The 21,904-nt window shown below is 38.2% G+C and overlaps 2 protein-coding genes across 3 annotated transcripts in view; both read right to left on the bottom strand.

Moving 5' to 3' along the window:
* Nucleotides 1–677: 677 nt before the first annotated feature.
* On the bottom strand, nt 678–6,276 carry LOC117316074. Its single transcript, XM_033870560.1, has 2 exons — nt 1,804–6,276; nt 678–1,333 (listed from the first exon to the last, which is right to left on the bottom strand). The coding sequence occupies exon 1, from the start codon at nt 6,274–6,276 to the stop codon at nt 4,906–4,908; it is 1,371 nt and encodes a 456-aa protein (XP_033726451.1). The 3' UTR covers nt 678–1,333; nt 1,804–4,905.
* Nucleotides 6,277–9,716: 3,440 nt separating this feature from the next.
* Nucleotides 9,717–21,904, bottom strand: part of LOC117316850 — a 34,347-nt gene continuing 22,159 nt past the window's right edge. For both annotated transcript variants that reach the window (XM_033871631.1, XM_033871630.1), the window contains exons 4-9: nt 19,608–19,661; nt 18,767–18,835; nt 18,161–18,271; nt 17,071–17,130; nt 12,452–12,652; nt 9,717–11,588 (exon numbers count right to left, since the gene is read on the bottom strand). In XM_033871631.1, the coding sequence (XP_033727522.1) occupies nt 11,401–11,588; nt 12,452–12,652; nt 17,071–17,130; nt 18,161–18,271; nt 18,767–18,835; nt 19,608–19,661 (683 nt within the window). In that variant the 3' untranslated portion in view covers nt 9,717–11,400. The remainder of the gene's footprint in view (nt 11,589–12,451; nt 12,653–17,070; nt 17,131–18,160; nt 18,272–18,766; nt 18,836–19,607; nt 19,662–21,904) is intronic.

The raw sequence follows: 21,904 nt of genomic DNA, 5'->3' as shown, positions 1-21,904 counted from the left end.
CTTCCTAATGTCTCCCTTGACAATGCCTCGCTTTTGGCCTTTAGTTGAGCGTTCGCCGCTGTAAGGAAGGTTTTGGGTTCTGTCCGCTAGCCGAGACATACCAGAGCCTTTAAAAATGGTAGTTGCTACTCCTGTTTAGCGCTCAGCATATTTGGAGTGGGACGACTGGTTCGCCCGTTGTCAGTATAATGTGACCGGGTGTGGTGTGCTGCTGGGTGTCTTCGGCAGTATGCTTCAGTGAGGTAGCACTATAAATCGGCAAAAGTTCCGGCCTATCCCATGGAGACGTAACACGAACATACCGCAGCCTCCCAAAACACACATACGCACTCACCACACGCATGCATGTCGCACTCACGGGAGGCCGTCCTTAAATGACCTTAGATGTTAATAGGACGTTAAACAAAATAAACCAAACCAAACCAATATACAGCATATTAGGTATTCATTTCTTATACAGCATATTAGGTATTCATTTCTTATACAGCTGTTTCTCATGTAGAAAACTCAAGGGAAATCTCCAGGGAAACTTTTCCTACAAGTATCTCGTATTTACTTTTCTCCATTTGTCACAAGACTGTCACGATATACACTGTATCATTTTACATAATTTCAAAAATTGTTAACGTAACCGAATGTTATTGCTTGTAATTATGAAATAATAAATAAGTTACAGATGATTACAAATATATACATTTATTTATTTATATACAGCTGATTAATCCTAACACACGCAAATATCCCCAAGCATACACTGTATACACAATCCTCTCACACCTGTACATTGACACTATGCACCATTAGCCAATACTATATTACACATAGAATATATATATATATTCTATATACACTACACTGTCCTATGAACAACACCTAAAACAGTCTAGCTTTCCACAATGTCACAGTTCATCATCTAACATTTGCCTCTTCATCCAACACAATGTTGTCCATGATCCTGAACAATGAGTCCATCTGCTGATCTGTAGTTCAGCTTCCGTATGTCCTCATATCCACGAAACATCACACAGATGTACCAAAAACACAGCCTGTCACAGGTCAAATCACATGACCTTAATATAAACCCTGGAATGGGTCGATACCAAAGGTTTCCATAAATTACACATCAATATGCGTGTACCATACAGGTTTCCATAAATTACACATCAATATGTGTGTACCAGACAGGTTTCCATAAATTACACATCAATATGTGTGTACCATACAGGTTTCCATCAGTAGGTAGACCACAGTAATGAAGCTCAGTATATATAGGCTTCCATAGTTTCTGACGTCGTCAGCATTCACCATATCGTAGATATGACAGCGGAAAAAGCTACAACATAATAATAACATCCTATGACTAATTGTTATTTAACAATATATACAATAAAACTTATTAAAATATAACATTCTAAACTATTTACTTTTACATTCCATAGCGTACAAACACGTACATACCTTACCGTGTAAACATACGCGAACACCCACAGTTATCGCTACATACATATTCAATACATACACATTTAAGAATAACTTTTACTAATTGTACATTTTTAATATATCTAATTACTGACTTTCTCCATAAGATATTCGTAAATAACTCACGCACACCCGATATAATACTCGTACTCACTCATACCCGTGCACGCATTCCTTACCTGTAAACAACTCGCTACCGAACACCTGACCTAAATCATATAATAGCGTTGCTATACACCAATATATCGCTTATTGTATGATAAATACAGTACAGACATATCAATAAACTAACCTAAAATAAAGTAGACTTATTAATGAACTTACCGTGATCTGTATTTCACGCTGGTAAACCCGCACACCTGTATCACACCTGTATTTGAAATCTGTTTCCCACCTGTATACATGCGCAGTCGTCTACTTCCGTACTTACCTGAGTTAACTATCGTGCATACACGCGCGATAATTCAAACTATATGTATAATATACTTACCAACAAATGTCGGTGTGTGACATATGCCCCCATTTTGAGAAATAAATTTGTAAGCAAATTCTATTTTAAACATACCACACACAGACAGCGTCTATATACATATTTACAAAAGATAACCAAAGTGTCTACTGGAATACAGTCAATGATTTCCTAGAATCATTTACTAGTCTGCTGAGGCAATCAGCACCAACATTATCCTTGCCTCTTATCGCCCGTAACACGAATCGATAAGGCTGAATTTGCAAAGACCAACGCATAAGTCGTGCATTAGTACCTTTCATCTTGTTCAGATAGATCAAGGGTTGGTGGTCAGTTTCTAGAATGAACTGCCTACCGTACAGATACTTCTGAAACTTGCTGATACCCCATACCACAGCCAAACATAATTTCTCTACTACCGCATAAGAACGTTCACTTCCTTTCAGCTTTCGGCTTGCATAGGCCACTGGGAATACAATTCCATCTTCCTCCTGAAGAAGAACTGCTCCTAGACCGTAATCCGAAGCGTCGGTCTGTAAAATGAACTCCCGATCAATATCTGCCAATCTCAATATAGGCCCCGAAGATAACATCTTCTTCAATGTCTGGAAAGCTCTTTCCTGAGGCTCTTGCCAAGTAACCTGATTCGGTTGACCTTTTCTTGTCAGATCCGTCAATGGCAATGAAATGGCCGCAAAATTGGGGATAAACTTTCGATAGAATCCTGCCATACCAATAAAAGACCGCACCTGCTTTTTAGTCTTTGGAGCTGGAACATCCATAATCGCCTTGATCTTATCTGGGTTGGGCAAAAGCTGTTGATCTCCAACAATGTGTCCAGGACATTCAAGACTTCCGTAGCCTAAGGCACACTTGGAAGGTCTTGCCGTGAGTCTCGCATCTCGTAGGCGTTCAAACAATGTCTTCAGAATGGTGACGTGTTCCTCCCATGTCTTGGTATACACAAGAATATCATCGATGAAACTCTCTATTCCAGGCAACCCATGTAGTAGTTTCCGCATGATACGACAAAATGTCGCTGGAGCATTTACCAATCCGAAAGGCATTACCAACGAACTCGAACAATCCAATTGGCGTGGAAAAGGCAGTCTTTTTCTTTCCTGATTCCGCCATTGGCATCTGCCAGTAACCTTTACTAAGATCTAATCGGGAGAAATAACGATGTCCAGACAAGCGAGCGAATATCTCCTCTGCATTTGGCATAGGCTCTGCATCGAAAATCGTTACCCGATTTAGTTGGCGATAGTCGATACAAAACCTATTGCTACCGTCTTTCTTCTTCACGATTACAACAGGCGCTGAGTATGGCGACTCAGACGGCTGGATAACCCCCATCTTCAGCATCTTCCCCACCTCCTCCTGGATAGTTGTCTTCATGTTGTAGGGAATTTTGTGACTTTTCACTCTCACCGGTGTACTTGTCAAAGTGTGGATATCATGTTCTCCAAGGTTAGTTCTTCCCGGAACGTCGGTTACTACGTCCTCAAACTCCGTCAACATTGCTTTGACCGTTGCCTTCTGAGAATATGTCAACAACTCTGCCACTAAAACATCATATATGGTCTCGGTTTGGATTGCATTTGGCGCCGTCATCGCATCCTCATTCATCTCTTCGTCGGCACTATCTCCCTCTTCCTCAATGATCGCTGCAGCCACGACTGACATAACACCTTTCTCTCCATCTACAACACAGTTACTGTCTCTTCGACATACAATCGAAGAAGATTGGCATGTATGGTCTTACTTTTCCCGTCTATGTCAACCTTGTAGTCCATAGATCCCTTCCGTTCTTCGATTGTGTAGGGTCCCTTCCACTGCATTAAAAGTTTGTTCCTCTTCGTTGGAAGCAGAACCAACACTTTTTGCCCAGCCTCCATTTTCCTCTCCTTTGCCTTCCGGTTATAATACTTCGCTTGCCGACCTTTTGCAGACTTCAACTGTTCTTGCGCAATCTTGCAAGTTTCTTCTAGTCTGTCCTTCAAATCCATGACATATTGGTACGTCGTTTTGGTGTCAGGATCCGGAACATCTTTAGTCCACAATTCCCGAAGTATCATCATCGGTCCTCGAATCTTCCTACCATACAATAGTTCGAATGGCGAAAAACCCAACGATTCCTGCATCACTTCGCGATAAGCGAACAGCAAAGCATTGATATACTTGTCCCAATCACGCGGACGCTCTGAACACATTCTGCGCAGCATCTGCTTTAGTGTCCCGTTAAATCTCTCTACAAGTCCATTGCACATTGGATGGTAGGGTGTAGTGATCAAGCGACGGATTGACAATAGCCGACTGACTTCATTCATGAGATTGGAAGTAAATTGTGCGCCTTGGTCCGTCAAAACCTCTTGAGGAATTCCTACTCGGCTATACACATCTACTAGTGCTTCGGCTACACGTTCCGTCTCTATAACTTTCAATGGCACCGCTTCAGGATAGCGGGTCGCATAATCGACGATCGTCAAAATATAGCGATTTCCGCGAACAGTTGCAGGGTCGAGAGGTCCAACTATATCAATAGCCACGCGATGGAATGGAATATCAATCAACGGCATTGATCCCAAAGGAACTTTTCCTACTCTTCCCTTTGGAAAGGTTCTCTGGCACACATCACAGGAACGACAAAACCTTGTGACATCCGCTATAAGTCCTGGCCAGAAAAATTCTGCTGTTACCCTCTCCGTAGTCCTTTTTGCACCCATGTGACCAGCCATCATTGACTCGTGTGCCAGCTGTAGCACTGTTGGTCTAAACTTAGTTGGTACACATAACTGTTTAAACAACTGACCATTGGCACTCTAAAACTCTCTGAACAATAGTCCATGGTTGATATAAAACTTTGACTGTCCACCATCGGAACGATACTTAACTGACCCTTCTTTAGCCAAGTTCCCAATACTTCTGCAAACTGTCATCATTTTCCTGAGCTGACTTTATATCTGCTGGTGATCCCAAATCTGAAACAGCCTTGGGTACTTGAGTGATCGATATGGACGGTTTTCCCTCTCCTTCTGGGCTCTTGTCTGCACCGCACTCGCACTCTTCACATCACTATTCCAACCTGGGTCTGGGTTATCGGCTGGTCTAACACCCTCGATATTCCCTAGTATAATGTCATACACAGGACTCTGCATACACCAAGCACGCACGGTTCCACTGTAGTAAGGTGTTTGTACAACAACATTAGCTACTGGTACACTTATCCTTTGTCCATTTGCCAGAATGCAAATCTGTATTTCACCAGTTAAATCGGTCTCCTGTACGAAAGAGTTCCTAATGATCACACCAGAACAACCGGTATCTCTCAACACATCCACATCCTTACCGCCTATTCGTCCCTTAACGACAGGCATACAAACGCTTGTATCACAGGAAGTAGTAACTAGATTTGGATCAGACTGCATACTGGAATTCTTTCCTCTACCTTTCTGACTCGTCTTCGAGGAAACACAATGAACTTCACCCTTCTTTGTCTTACGCGGACAGTTGTAGGACAGATGATCCGGTTTCTTGCATATGAAGCAATGCTTTCCCGAACTTCCGGAGCGCTGTTTGTCCTTGTCCTCTGTAGACGTCCCAAACGCTTTACTTGACTGGTGATGTCCTTCCTTACTGGAGCTGTTTTGCGACAACTTCTGTCCACCTGTTCGAGGCTTCAATAAACTACTTGCGTCACCTCTGGCTTCAGCATATTGGTCCGCTAGCTTAGCCATTTCCTTTACCGAAGAAGGAACACGTTCCTTAAGAAACAATGTTAAATCATTTCCACACGCACAAACAAATTGGTCACGAAGCATCAAATCCTTCAGCTCATCAGACGACTTCCCTGATCCGGCCATCTCCATCCATCGAAGAAAATAGCTCTCTAGTCGCACAGCAAACTGACTGAATGTTTCACCTTTCTCTGGTCTGCCCTCTCTAAATCGTCTACGGAATCCATATTCTGTCATCTCAAATCGTTTTAAAAGAGCATTCTTAAGTACATCATAATCCATACTTTGATCAACTGGTAACCTGGTAAATACATCCAGGGCCTTACCTTTCAAAAGCACGCTCAGGTTCGGAGCCCATTGAGTAGCTTTATCCCATTTTTGTGTAGTAGCAAATCGTTGAAATCGCTGAAGATATGAATCGATGTTATCCCTACCTTCCTCGAAAGAAGGGAGTTTTGGTCCTCTAACAACACAAGGGGTCTGGCTGTCTCGTCTCTGACTTCCGGAGTGCAATAACTCCATCTGACGCATATGGTCATTACTTGCCCTCACTTCACGATCCCGTTCCAAGTCAGACTGCATCTTCAACATCTCTATCTCATGAACTCTCTCAGCCTCAGCTTTCTTAAGTTCTCTCTCACGTTCTCTCTCATCACGTTCTTTAGCCTACTCACTAAACACAAATTTCCGCAACTCCTGTTCTGTCAAACCCATATTAGTGCCTATGTCCGTCAATTCTGTAAGCGACGTCATGTTTGCAAAAATGACAGCACAAAACAAAAGTAACTCTAGTTTCTCACAACTACGCAAAATATTCATATATGCAATATTTGTAGTAGTCAACAATATTTACAAAATCTGAAACAGAAAATCCAGTAAAGTGCATTCCACAGTACCATCACAACTGCAAGCGTAATACTAAAGTTAAATAAAAATGCACTTACCTTAAATTCAGTGAACGCATTTTCTTCCGCTAATGAAAATTGGTGAGCTTCCAGAATTAAGTCTATGTTTATGGTAAACTACTCTACGATGAAAGTTTAATACTTACACAATACATGTAGTAGATGTTCACTATTGCACAATCAAGTACTCACAACAAAAGCGACTGGTCCAAACCAATCATCCAGTATCCTCCAACCATGCAGCTAATCATACAGCAATAACAAACCACACCACAAGCAATACAAATCCCACCGCTGCCACCAAAATTTGTTAACATTATTTATTCACTATTTATTGACGGACAAATGAATTACTTGCATTATCAAAACATATTGTGCGTCTAATGCCATTCCTATAGCAGATTCTCCAGATAATATTTTTCAATGGAAAATCTCGATGACTTTTGAAACTCCCTTTGTTTTAAGAGTAATGTTTGTAATATTTTAAATTCTTTTTCAGTGAAAGTGTTGATTCTGTATTGTGTTTTTTCCTAATTTGTCTCAGTTTTTCCTTTTTGTCCGCTTTTGTCCTTATTTCTACTCGTCTGTCCTTATTTCGAACGAATTTTTATAAAAGGATGCATTTTGAATTTTTTTTTTCTAAAATGTATTTTGTTGATAAAGGTTGGTTTTTAGAACTATTTATGTAAAAGGATTTAGTTGAAACAAATAGAAATATCAACAAAACTTCTGTATCATGTTTGATTCTCATTTATTCTCATTTTGTCCTCGTTTGACTTTATTTGTCCTCATTTCAGCACCAATTTGGGCTCAATTCTGGGAGGTTCCTTGGTGAGTTGATGTCCTCTTCAAGTGCGATAAAGAAAACCACCCTCAGCACTATGTTCAACATGACAAAGTCACCTTCAAAACCTGCACACCTTCAACCTTAAAAAGGTCAAGGTAATGTCGTCACAGTGGGTCTATACGGCGTATCATACATGTCATTGGCACTCTAAACAAAATGCAAGAACTTATTGTAAATGTTGAAATATAAAATATTTTATTTATAAAACCAAACACAATGTAACAAACATAACATAGTCCGTATACATCATTGGTATTCATATTGGTACGGTGTACCAACACACGTGGTTTACACATTTGATATGTAAATATCTTATCACAGAATATCAAGCTAAATTTAACAAGGTGCTCAATGGTATATAACAATGTAAAGAACCCGTTAGAAAACAGATCCATAACGAACAGAACACGCATATGCAAATTCATTTACACTAATTCAGTCAAAAAAACAAACGGACAAACTGGGATTGATACGGCAAAATGTTGCATACATCGATAAAAACAAGTTGAAAGGCAAACCCCGTGGGGACATATAATCATTTTGACAACATTCAACAACAGTCCGGATCATGTCTGGCGTCGATTAACGTTTCTAAAGAACAGACTGACAACAAGTGACAACAGACACAAGTACAGACTGACCACAAGTAACAACAGACACAAGTACAGACTGACCACAGCTAATAACAGACACAAGTTCAGACTGACCACAGCTAATAACAGGCACAAGTACAGACTGACCACAGCTAATAACAGACACAAGTACAGACTGACCACAGCTAATAACAGGCACAAGTACAGAGTGACCACAGCTAATAACAGACACAAGTACAGAGTGACCACAGCTAATAACAGGCACAAGTACAGAGTTACCACAGCTAATAACAGACACTAGTACAGACTGACCACAGCTAATAACAGGCACAAGTACAGGGTGACCACAGCAAATAACAGACACAAGTACAGAGTGACCAAAGCTAATAACAGACACAAGTACAGACTGACCACAGGTAAAAACAGACACTAGTACAGACTGACCACAGCTAATAACAGGCACAAGTACAGAGTGACCACAGCTAATAACAGACACAAGTACAGACTGACCACAGTTAAAAACAGACACTAGTACAGACTGACCACAGCTAATAACAGGCACAAGTACAGACTGACCACAGCTAATAACAGACACAAGTACAGAGTGACCACAGCTAATAACAGACACAAGTACAGAGTGACCACAGCTAAAAACAGACACTAGTACAGACTGACCACAGCTAATAACAGACACAAGTACAGACTGACCAAAGCTAATAACAGGCACAAGTACAGACTGACCACAGCTAATAACAGACACAAGTACAGACTGACCACAAGTAACAACAGACACAAGTACAGACTGATCACAAGTAAACACAGACACTAGTACAGACTGACCACAGCTAACAACAGACACAAGTACAGACTGACCACAGCTAATAACAAACGAAAGTACAGACTGACCACATCTTACAACAGACAAAAGCACAGACTGACCACAGCTGATTAGAGACAACTGCAGTACTCGAACATAAACACGAAGGTTTATGAGGTGACATGACTTTTCCACCTCGAGTAAAAAAACACTTAAACTTAGCACGGTACATTTTTGTGTTGACATATACTGCGTTATCAAGTTTCTACAATGCTTAGTGCAACATAACTACATGTATACCATAAAGTGTAATATGCTTTACAGCCAGTTCTGTTTCAGTGATTTTGAGATTTTTACCTTTTAACATTTCAGTTTTGGTTTGATGAGTTTCTCTCTGTGAACGTCTATCTGATCTTGTGTTCTTTGGACCAAAATGTCTCATATTGCTGATGGGCAGGAAAACAATAGAATCAAAAAATTCATAAATAAGATCAAACAAGAGCTGTTAGAGGACAACATAACTCGTCTCGCAAATGTTTGTCAATAAATAGTTGAAATATATATATATTAGTATTGTTTCGCAAATTGCATTAATAATATTTATATTGTTTACTTGATTAGATTGTGTTTTGTGTATTCATGCAATTTTCAAAACCATACCAATTTTTATATATATGTAAATTATTTGTTGACAAACATTCGGGAGTCAAGCTATGCTGTTGTAGATTGAATAAATATATTAAATAATTGCTTTTGGGCCTAAATCTTTTTTGATAAAATATTATCCTAATGAGAGTTGTCTCCCTTGAAAAATGTGGACCGGTATAAATTGTCTAATGTAAGCGTTTTCACATTGTTCTTTTTTTTGCAGTTTTACTCCAAGAAGGGAAAGTGTAACTCCAGGGGGACTCTATTGCCAAATATCAGCACCCTAGTACAAGTATAAAGTGATGTATTAAAAGCTTTTAACACTTGCACCAAAAACTTATCGCATAAATATTCTAAGTCCAAAAATTTGAAAAATCTGGGTTTTTTCAACAAAATCTTTAAGTTTAACTCCAGCAGGAAATAGTTTAACTCTAGTTGGACTCTATTGCCAAATATCAGCACCCTAGTAAAATTATAAAGTGATGTACCAATACTTTTCAACACTTGAACCAAACACTTAACGCAAAAAATTTCAAAAATCAGTTTTTTCCCCAAAGAAATCTTTTAGTTTAACTCCGTCAGGTGATAGTTTAACCCCCAGAGGAACCATATTACCATACATTACTATGCCTTTCAACACTTGTACCAACAACTTAACATTTCAAAAACCGACGCCGGAGTGACAACATAAGCACTCACTCTTATCCGAAGAGACGAGCTAAAAAAATATAATACACCTACTTTATATATAAAATATTGTCAAAATCAAAAAATATGTACAAGCTGCAATGTTTAAAAACATCTTCACGCCGTACTCTATTAATAAAAACACGTATTTAAACTTCAGTTATATAGCAACTATTCCTAAATTTACATCACGTGACATTGTATATGTTACAGAGGTCATAATTTGTATACACGGATCGGCCCGAGGACTTGACACATATATTATCTAATCGGCAGATCCTTTAATTTGTTGGACGGTGTCCGTGTTGGAGTGTCCATGTTTATATAAATAATAAACCACGCATGTAAAACAATAACGTTACATGATACATTCTAATAAATCAATACCCAACTTAGAATGGAAGATTCGAGGAAAACAAACACTGAACCAACTCAACGTTGATGATATTTGCACCCTCATCCCTCCATCTTAAATCCCACTTTCAATATCAATATCATACACGAAATTAATGAACAAGACTTTCTGATATAGGATTTTATGTAAACAGGATGGTCGTTTTGATTCACGCGTTGGTGAGGCTATAATTCCGTGGATAAAACGGACACAATGTATTAATAACGTCTAACTGAATAAAGGAGCACGTGATACGGGAATGGAAGAACGTGGAACTGGAATAGAAGCACGTAAAACGGAATAAATGAACGTGGAACGGGGATCGAAGCACGTGTATCTGAATGGAAACACGTGGAACGGGAATAGAAACTCACGTGGTACCGGAATTGTAGAATGTATAATCGGAATGGAGGCACGTGGAACGGGAATGGAAGCACGTGGAACGGGAATGGAGGCACGTGGAACAGGAATGGAAGCACGTGGAACGGGAATGGAAGCCCATCAATGTTAAAGAATCGTTTATAGTCTTAAGCATCAACGTCGCTCTGCCACAGGTCACAATTCATGTTGTTCTACACTTGTATTTGTGTAGATGGAGAGTATGGTCACGTGTCCTATGAAGTAATATGCACCAATACTGCTTAGAATGTAACGATATCACAGATTTTACATAACACAGGGCAGACGGAGTCCAAGTCAATGTCGCCTGCTTAATGAGGCAGGTGTATTGTCATTTTGTCCTGCGAGGTGAGTTTTCATCCATCTTTGAATTGAGACAGGTACATGTCCGTCACTTAAGCATGTGTCCTTCAGTCCAATGAGGGTTACCTCTGCGCCCTATTGTTTCCACATATACACGTCATAACACACATACCCAAGCACGCTGCGCCACAGAATATGTAAAACGAGGTGATGCTCCAATAGGCGAAGTAGTACAATGTTGGGTGACAGTAGAGCGCCGAGGCAGGGTCTGACACCCACACAGTATGTGCCCCGTATACCCAGCGGTTACCTACAACAAACAATCACGTATCATGTAAGTGACCGTAGTCGATACTCTCACCCCCTTTAGTAAGTTGTTTAAATGTCTTTGTGTTTACGGTTATGTGAAGGTTTGAAAGAGATATGCATATGCGGATGTACCAACAAGTATGGTAGCAGTGTACAATAAAAATGCCCAATTCTGAAAAAATAAGGCACATGTTTTAGATATGTAAACATTGCCAGTTAACCCTACATATTACCTCTAATAAAGTATATATTTGTTATCTGTACAACATTTGCAATTTTAATACAGCTCTCAAGGATAAGTAAACTTATTTTTGCTATATTTTTTAGAGCTGTGAATACTATGGAAACAACTTAGAAATAGCTTAAAAATTGCAAAATATCATATTTGACCCAAAATGACACAATTCTCTACACAATATTTTTCTATCCCAAAGACAGAATCAATCTTGTTTTGACATATGTTGTACATTAAGTTTTCCCGCTATCTTACCTTGATTATGAGCCTCCATTTTTCGCTGTAGTCAGAACTAAATTTCCTGTGTTAACACATTTTCGGAAAATCCGGAAACTTAAAATCCGGAACCATTTATTTATTTTAGTTTTAACAAATGTGATGCCTGTATGTACTTCTTCATAATGAATATACCAATTATAGTGTACATTTATTTATTTTTAAATTTTTTATGCATATCATGATACAGGAGTTAGTTGCGTAGCAAAAAAAATCGCCCATGGCCAGGCTGTCCTACTGTAGTGTGCTACCTATGCTTGTATACTTGGATTTCATAATTGCCAATTTTGTGTCCTTGTCTCGAATGACTCCCTCACAGTATAATGCGTCACTAATAGTATAATGAGACTTACCAAGTATAAACCACACCAAGAGGAAGATGTTGAGGATTTGGTCAAACCCGTTGGTCTGGCTGTTGCGTTGATCCTCATTCTGCCGGTCATGGATGTTCTGACAGACGATGGATAGAAACTTAACAAGACATACAGCTCCGATTACAACCAAATACACAGGTACATATTTAGCCACGGGACATTCGTCCATGTACATCGAACCTGAAAGGTAAGCAACGTGTACAGTAAGCGATTTGTCGAAATTCGCATTGATAACTAGGATGGCAGGGAAAGTATTTAAAAGTACGACATATCGTTGCGTTCATACCGTCATAAACACACAAGTAAAGTCTGCTCATTTTGTAACATAAACACACAAGTAAAGTCTGCTCATTTTGTAACATAAACACACAAGTAAAGTCTGCTGTTATGTTTACATTTTAATAATCTTAATAATCAACTAGTATATTATGAGCCAACAAAAACCGCATTACACATAGCGGCCATTTAAAACGTGAGTCGCAACATTGCCAGATATATATGTCTTTGTTCAGGTGCAATGCTGTCCATTAACACCATCCATCATTTTGTAACATAACATAAGTTTTCAAAATAAAATGATAATAATAATACATTTCCTTGCGTCGTGTATCAGCCTGCATTCATTGTATCTTCAGGTCTACGGTACGGATGCTGCTCATACTTTCATTGGGAGAAAGTGATCAAACAAATAATGCTTGTTTCAATTTGTGGTTAATTTTTGTGGCCCGTTTGAGATATTTTTCAGTGCAGAAAGAGTTTAGTTTTACGATGTAAGAGGTAGACTTCATCTTCCTGTTGATATTGAACAGAGTTTAAAACTATGTCTCGGAGTCGTTTCAAAGTATGTGTTTACTTTTAATCTCAATGCGGCTTATATGTGATCACTATAGTTACTGCCGTGTTAAAATGATTTTTGTTGTTTCCATACCGATAATAGACCCAGCTGTACATGCAACAAACAACACCAAGGGAGACAACTCCTACTCACTTATTCATATAAGGTAATATATGCCTGCGGTTCGGTTTGTCTTATTGGTTTGGTACGGAGATCACCGAACGTTCTGGGCTAATCATATTGGTCTCGTACACAACACGTGCGGTACGTGTACGCTGTACGCGGGTACCTGGGTTATTTTCTAGCCGCCTTTCTAGTGCGACGGATGTTTAGTTTGTTGAAATTTTGGTAAATTTTATGCGAATGTACGTATACATCACATTTTGGCAGGAGCCGTGGTTAGGCGTAGGGTGGACATTGTAGAGTGATCCCAGCATTTTTGAAGTTTCGAGTATTTAGGGCTGGTGCACCTCCTGATTTTGCCTGTTTTTACAAGTTATTTTTCAGGTTCGGGAGGCTCGCTCGGCTTCTTATTCTCTACAATATCGCACTTGCTTCGTTTTGTTTTCGTATACACGTAAATAGGTATGAGAAACGGGATATCATATTCATAGTTCAATGTACATATACGTATGGGGAGAGTATTGACAATTTAACGTTTATTAATGAATGTTATATGTTTCGATTGATTAAACTATAGCGCACGGCGGGCTAGCTGGCATTCTGACGTTTGTGTCGTGTTGCTTTGATGATGTAGTACAGATTAGACGTCATAACAACATTGGCTTCTGGACATATTCCATGAATGTCTAGAAAGCGAATGTTGTTATGATCTCATGAATGTTAAAACAAGTTTCATTCCTTATATTTATTTTAAAGTTTAAACATATTTTATTGCACAAAGTTTAAAAAAGGATTGGGCACAAGTTATTGCAACTAAAATAACCCGCAATAATGAAATAACGAGAGTAAAACCGCAGTCAATTCCTAATATCTATTGCTAGTTGTAATGAAATTTTGAACATATAAGAATATTTCTTAATTAGAATCAAACGACAAATCTTCACTACCGAATAAAATTAAATCTATATCACAAGTTATTTATAAATTCATATTATTGCAAAAGGACATTTCTCTCATTATTATATAGGTTACATTGGAAGAAACACGATAAACATTTACATAGATATGTCCACATGTACAGCTAGGGGTTTCCACAAGGTTTACCCGCAATACGTTATAGTTTAGAGAACTAGACTGGTATCTAAGCTTTGTATGTATAACATTTTATTTGCGGTCCCGAATGCCAAAATAGGAAGAAGATATGTCATCGGGTTTCATGGCTCTTTAAAAAAATCAACGAGATTGATGATTTAGCAGAACTTCCGATGTTATTCCAACAACGGACTGTAGAAGGTAAAAAGGAAGAGTAAGGTAATGATAGTCTAAAAAAGGGATTCTAAAGTTATCTCTATTTCTTAGAGAATAGCCAACTTGATCATGTACTGTGAAAGGAAGTAAGGAAGAAAGATAGTCGGGTGTTTGGTGAGTACGCATGCTATAAAAGAGTTGTAGCTTTTTTTCTTTTCCTCCTGGTAGATAATGTTTCTAACTCCGTTTCATATTATAAAAAAATATGTACTGGTATAAGATGGGAGGCCCGTTATGATTCTAGAAGCTTCACGTTGCGTTTTTTTTTTCTAATTTTACAAATTCAGAAATAGAGCAACCATCACAGACCTCATATGCATATTCTAATATGGGTAGAATGAAAGTGCGGTATATCCTGAAAAGAGCGTCACGTTTTAATGAAAATTTCAACTTCTTAAGACATTTATTTTCTTCATTACTGAAGAATATATTGCTTCCCCCTGACCCCCTCTATTTGACACTGGAACTGAAAACAACGCCTAACTGTTTATGACGATCTGTAAAATCTAAACTGTTACCGTTAAATTTTAATTCAATTAATTCATCAACATTACTTCTATTTGATATAAAAAGAACAACAGTTTTATCGGGATTTAAGGTTACAAGCCACGTTTTTGCCCACCTATTCAAGGTCTTTGTTTAATATACACTGTAGTTTGAATTTCAAGGCAGGACAGGGAAGAGTACTGAGTGTTTTCATTATGATTATTTTTCATTTCATCTAATTAAAAAAAATTAATAATCATAATGTGAATATATTTTTATTTTATCTAAGAGTTGATATGACCAACACAGACACTTAGCCCTTGATACGATTGATCGCTACCAGGAAACTGAATATGTGTTTGTGTGTGTATGATGGTGTGTATGTATGTGTGTCTGTGTGTGTATGATGGTGTGTATGTATGTGTGTCTGTGTGTGTATGATGGTGTGTATGTATGTGTGTCTGTGTGTGTATGATGGTGTGTATGTATGTGTGTCTGTGTGTGTATGATGGTGTGTATGTATGTGTGTCTGTGTGTGTATGATGGTGTGTATGTATGTGTGTCTGTGTGTGTATGATGGTGTGAAAATCATAGGTCGGTGTGCTCGTATCTGGGCTATTGTTGATTATAACTTGACATGATATGTGATTTTAAGTGAATTCTGCTGTTTTGAACATACACACAACAAATCCATGCAATATCTTTAATGTGTAATATCAGAGATGTATGAATGTTCTTGGAATTGACAAAATTAGCATATTCTTTTTAAAGTTAGAAGTTGAATTGATCCAGCCAATTATTTTTAATCAGAATAGCAATTTATGTAACCATAACCCCTCGATTTTGAAGTATGAATACCCATTTTTTCTAGATTTAACACTTAATATAAAAAGTTCTGCTGTCAAACTTTTTATGATATTTTGCAGATCAAATGAGAAAAGGTTTTTCTTTCTAAACCCGACACAAAAATGTGTGGTTAGCGTGATTACCTTTTTGTCCTGAAGTAATATCTATTATTTTTCAGTTTTTCGGGAAAATATTTTTAAGTGTTCCAGTTACACTAAAATGTGAAAGTAAAATACAAAATCTGTGTGATTTTCCACTTTGTTGTTTGCTATTGTCATTGTATTGAAAATTGTTTTACAGCAAAAATGAATTAGAAACATTCAAAATTGCCAACACAATTATAGTTCTAGATGAAAACAGTTAAGTCCAAAAATTAGAAGTTTGAGCCTTGCACAAAATGAAAGAAACAGCAATTTTCAAAATGACTGCCAAATAAATCATGTTTTAAAGTTATTATAAAAACCAATCTACTTACATGAGAAGTCTGGAATTTTGACACATTTTTCAGATATAATCTTGCTATAAAATTGCCATGTTTTTTGTTATTCATAAAACGTGATTGAACCTTCAGAAGAGCAGATCCTTAAATCATATTTCAATTCAGCTTCTTCCACACTTAACACTGTAAACCCGCTTTATAACGACTCCCATTTAAACAGTAAAACATCGTTATAACGAACCATGTTACACAGTATAACCTCGATATAACGAGTCTTGCTTATATATCACAGTGTACACTCGATTTAACGACTATGTTTAATTCGATATAAAGGCACACGTGTATATAGTACAGTAAGACCTCGATATTACGGGTCATGTTTAACTCGATTTAACGACCCATGTTTGTATACTACAGTAAAATCTCCATATAACAATAGCCAAAAGTTGCATTTTTATTCTGTTCTAAGATTTTAAAGTTTAATTTTTCTTCTTGAATAGGACCATTTCGGTTAATATTGTTTCAATATCATGTTGGAATTCCGTCCTCGTATCTCCTTACCTATGACTATTTCTGCGATTGGTAGTGCGGAGAGGACAGCCAGAACAATCATACAGAAGGCTGAAAAACAGAATAAGTACATTTCACCGCTATAAACTCTGATAGTAATAGATATTCTAGGGGCTGGGTAATTATTGACTATGTATAATATGGAACAAATGTTTAGGTTACTGGTTATTCCATGTAAAATATTCCTGGCATGATCAACAGGTATTTTATAATACATAATAAAGATACAAAAGCCGTGACAGTTAGAACATACATATATCGGAAGTAAATATACAGCTGCAGTGACAGTTGGTATCTCCATGTACCGGAAGTAAATATACAGCTGCAGTGACAGTTGGTAGCTCCATGTACCGGAAGTAAATATACAAATGTAGTGACAGTTGGTATCTCCATGTACCGGAAGTAAATATACAGCTGTAGTGACAGTTGGTATCTCCATGTACCGGAAGTAAATATACAGCTGCAGTGACAGTTGGTATTTCCATGTACCGGAAGTAAATATACAGCTGCAGTGACAGTTGGTATCTCCATGTACCGGAAGTAAATATACAAATGTAGTGACAGTTGGTATCTCCATATACCGGAAGTAAATATACAAATGTAGTGACAGTTGGTATCTCCATGTACCGGAAGTAAATATACAGCTGCAGTGACAGTTGGTTTGTTTTGTTTAACGTCCTACTAACAGCCAGGGTCATTTAAGGACGTGCTAGGTTTTGGAGGCGGAGGAAAGCCGGAGTACCCGGAGAAAAACCACCGGCCTACGGTCAGTACCTGGCAACTGCCCCACGTAGGTTTCGAACTTGCAACCGGAAGTAAATAAACAGCTGCAGTGACAGTTGGTTCCTACATGTACCCGAAGTAAATATACCAATGCAATGACAGTTAGTACATCCATGTACCGGAAGAACATACAGTTAGTAAAACTGTGTACCGGAAATACAGTAAATACAGTAAAAGTTACAACCTACAATATTTGTAAACATACTTACATCTTGGACAAATCAATATTGATGTTATTTTGTACATATTTTTTTCAATAGTAAAATAGTTACCTGATCTAATAACAAAAATTACCCACCTGAGCTAAGAATCACTTTACACAATGAACTGCAGAAAACGAAAGTGGAGCTGGACGACTGCTGGGCAGCCTTTACACGGCCGAACAGGGACTCGTATGACGGAGGCGATTCTAAAAATAATAAACAGTACATTATACAATCTAATAGCCCTCAGGACCGCCGTGGGTTACATTACAGGATAGGAAAGGCCAACGTTCACCAAGTACACGTATACAGAATTCTAAATGCATCTCTCCCAATTTCGTCAAGGTTCGGAACCAAACAGGTCGATTCCGAACGATGATGGAATTTAAAGATATGATGTGATTTGGATTCAACGGGAATGGACCAGGTAGTTTGAGCCACGTGACCTAGTAGCCCGAAGGTTTCTCATGTTTTATCGACCTTTAAAAAATCTGATATTGACGGACTTTCATGTACATCACAACTCCTGTCAATGGGCTCATATACCAGATGCTATTTTAAATAGCTGATAAATCAGCAGAAACCTTCGGATTAGTGACCTAACTGCTCGGCCACGTGACATAAACATGTGACGTGACCTTCACTCCCCATACCTATGCATGAGACCTGCTCGACCTGGCCTCACGACACATGTGACTCACCTGACCCAGGTTCACGCTGGTACTCCGGTAAGGGTGGAAGAATATCAATGGTCGCCACCACCTGTATGCCTGAAAGTCCCAACAATATGGATATATAAATAAACAAATCAATAGACAAGAAATAGGTCATGTGATCAGAAATAAAACGTCGTATCGGCCATATTTCCCCAATACGGAGTCTCACTTAATTAGCCTACTACGAGCGTCATCTATTAGCTATAGTCAGACTGTTCCGTCTTATAAGATTACATATGCGTATAAACAACAGCCAATCACTACCGTGCTTCCAAATGGTGACGCATGTGCAAACGAGGTCTAGTTACTGTAGTCGGACCAAGAGGTTGAGCTAAGTCGACTAGACATGCGCATCGTAACCTCTTGTTTCTTTATACATGCGCATTACATGTAACCACAGTCAGTTCGCGTCTACAATAACTAGACCATAGTCACTATAGTAGACTACAGGAGGAGGCAGGCCGTTATCATAGACTGGGGCACCAGCCTTAGTACCAATTATGTATCATCGAAGTCAAGCCAAGCGAGAGTAGTAAAATACGGCAGGTAAACCAGTCTTGCATTTGTTTATACATTATATTCCTGTGAGGGAATAAAAACGAGATCAGATAACTCAGGTCTACGTTAACGTTAAAAAGTTACCAACTTAGCCGAGACTGTCAAAGTACATAGTATATCAGTTCACTTCAATACTGATAGCGATTACTGTTCTATTAAAAGTTATTTTAAAAAGATAATTGCACAACACAATGAACATTTCGTTTAAATTCGGTATCTGAATGTGTTTACTGTATACATGGCAGGAGTTGTCGTGGGTAGATCATACCTCCATTATGTTCCTCTCGACGTTCTTGGGAGAATGGTAGACCAACAGGTTCATCTTGGAAGATAGAAAAAACAATAGATAACAAGAAGCATCAAACATATAACACATGTCATATATACAGTAGACGGCCATATCGTCGGCCTCGACGGAGTCTTCTTTTCGTTTTACTTGAGACCCGTGGAAAACAGTCAGTTTGACATGAATATTCATACTTATTTAACGGAACTTTTCTTCGCTTGGCAAATGGAAACGGAATACTGAGATGACCGCGCTCGTTTGTCGGCATGGTTTGAAGAAGGTGTTTACATTAAGGATGCTATACCTCCGACAGAGTGTAAACATTATTATTATTTTGACAATAAATGGCATTTAGTCCATATACGAAAAAAAATATATAACGTCAAAAAGTGTCGCCATGAAGCCAAATTACGAACTTCTGAATATCCCTGTCTATGAAAGAGGCCAACATTATAATCTCCTTTACATACACGTGACCTTGATCGCAGTGCATTCTGGAAGAGATTTACATACAGCAGAAAACAAATATGGTAGAAATCAGTTTGGCAAATACTGCCTGTTGCCTATCATAACTACAAATTTGAAATCCTGAGGTTTTAAGGCAAAAATAAAATAAAAACAAAATAAACATTTTAATATTATCCATCGCGAAATATCACGATTCTCTGCATGCTGCCACCCTCGAACTGAAAAGCTTCTTATATTAGCTTTACCAACTTCGGCCACATTTCGCTGGATTGATACAAATGTGGTTTATCCATATGTCTAAGAAGGTGAACGATAAATTGTCAATCTGCAATCAATACATATCACAAAAGAAATCTTAACCATTGATTTAATCGCATCATAAGCTCACAGTTCTCAGTAAAGAATACAACAGCCCGAACGTTACTCTACGTACGTGTGTACGTTACACACTTGCCTCTCCAACAAAAACTATGCCATTTCCGCATGTGTTCCGATTCAATTGTCGTTTTTTATATATAATTCCACCTATCTATGCAGTCTCCGATTGAAATTATTCCCTTTATTCGTTTTATAATCTAATTTACGCTTAATTCCTTCTTTTATGGAGTTGTTAACACTGGCTGCCATCCTAGCTTCTTAGTGCGATCGTCAATTCTGTTTGTGTTTCTGTTTTTCGCGCATGCGCAATCAGTATTTCATTAAATATGGAGGCGGAGCGATTTAGAATTTTTTCGGGACGCAATTAATTATTATCATTTTTTTATTCTAAAGATAAATAAGAAAGCGACAATTTCAGAGGGTAGTTATAGTGTAAAGTGTGTAGCTTTTATTGTTGAAGAAAAATACATATGAGTCTATTCGTGTTTTTAGTTGATTAATAATCCTATTTGTAGGAGGTGTAACACCTTTAACTTGAAGCATATACTCAGTTATTTTTTTTATATAATTTGTTACATCGAGGGCAATGATATGCTAATGATATACTTTGATACAATGTAATATGTCACTTTTCACATAAATACAACTGGATCAAGGTAGATAAGTCTTCTGTGATATCAGCAATACGTTTGACCGAGTTTGACATCGATACCTCCTTTCTAAAATAAGATTATTCGGTATCACAGGAAATCTTTCTGCCTGGGTTCTCAAACTACTTACCCAATCGCTATCAACGTGTCGTTATAAATGGTAAACAATCCTACTTAGTATAAATCACAGCAGGAATTTCCCAGGGATCAATCTTAGGTCCATTCCTATCTTTAATATTCATAAACGCCACTGCTCAAGATACTAATTGCACTATAAAACTATTTGCTGACGAAACTTCTCTATTTGTCGAAGTGGATCGCCGAATCTGACTGCAAACAGTTGTATGACAATCTAACGAAAATTCACGGGTGGTATAAGACATGGCTTGTTAATTTTAACCCTGACAAAACTGTAACAATGACTGTAAGCAAGAAACCTGATAAACCGATTCACCATCTTTACTTATGAACAACATTTCATTAACAAAACACCTCAGTATCACTATCTCAGCTAACGGAAGTTGAACTGACCATATACAATATACTATTAGCAAAGCCTCTATAAACTGGGGGCTGCGGTGGCCGAGTGGTTAAGGTGTACAGACACTTTAACACTAGCCCTCCACCACTGGGTTGCGAGTTCGAAACCTACGTGGGGCAGTTGCCAGGTACTGACCGTAGGCCGGTGTTTTTTCTCCGGATACTCCGGTTTTCCTCCACCATCAAAACCCGGCATGTTCTTAAATGACCCTGGCTGTTAATAGGACGTTAAACAAAAACAAA

This window comes from Pecten maximus, chromosome 18, assembly GCF_902652985.1.
Source record: "Pecten maximus chromosome 18, xPecMax1.1, whole genome shotgun sequence".
Lineage (NCBI taxonomy): Eukaryota > Metazoa > Mollusca > Bivalvia > Pectinida > Pectinidae > Pecten > Pecten maximus.
Note: the sequence above shows the minus strand (reverse complement) of the source record. Positions and strands in the feature narration are given on the sequence as shown.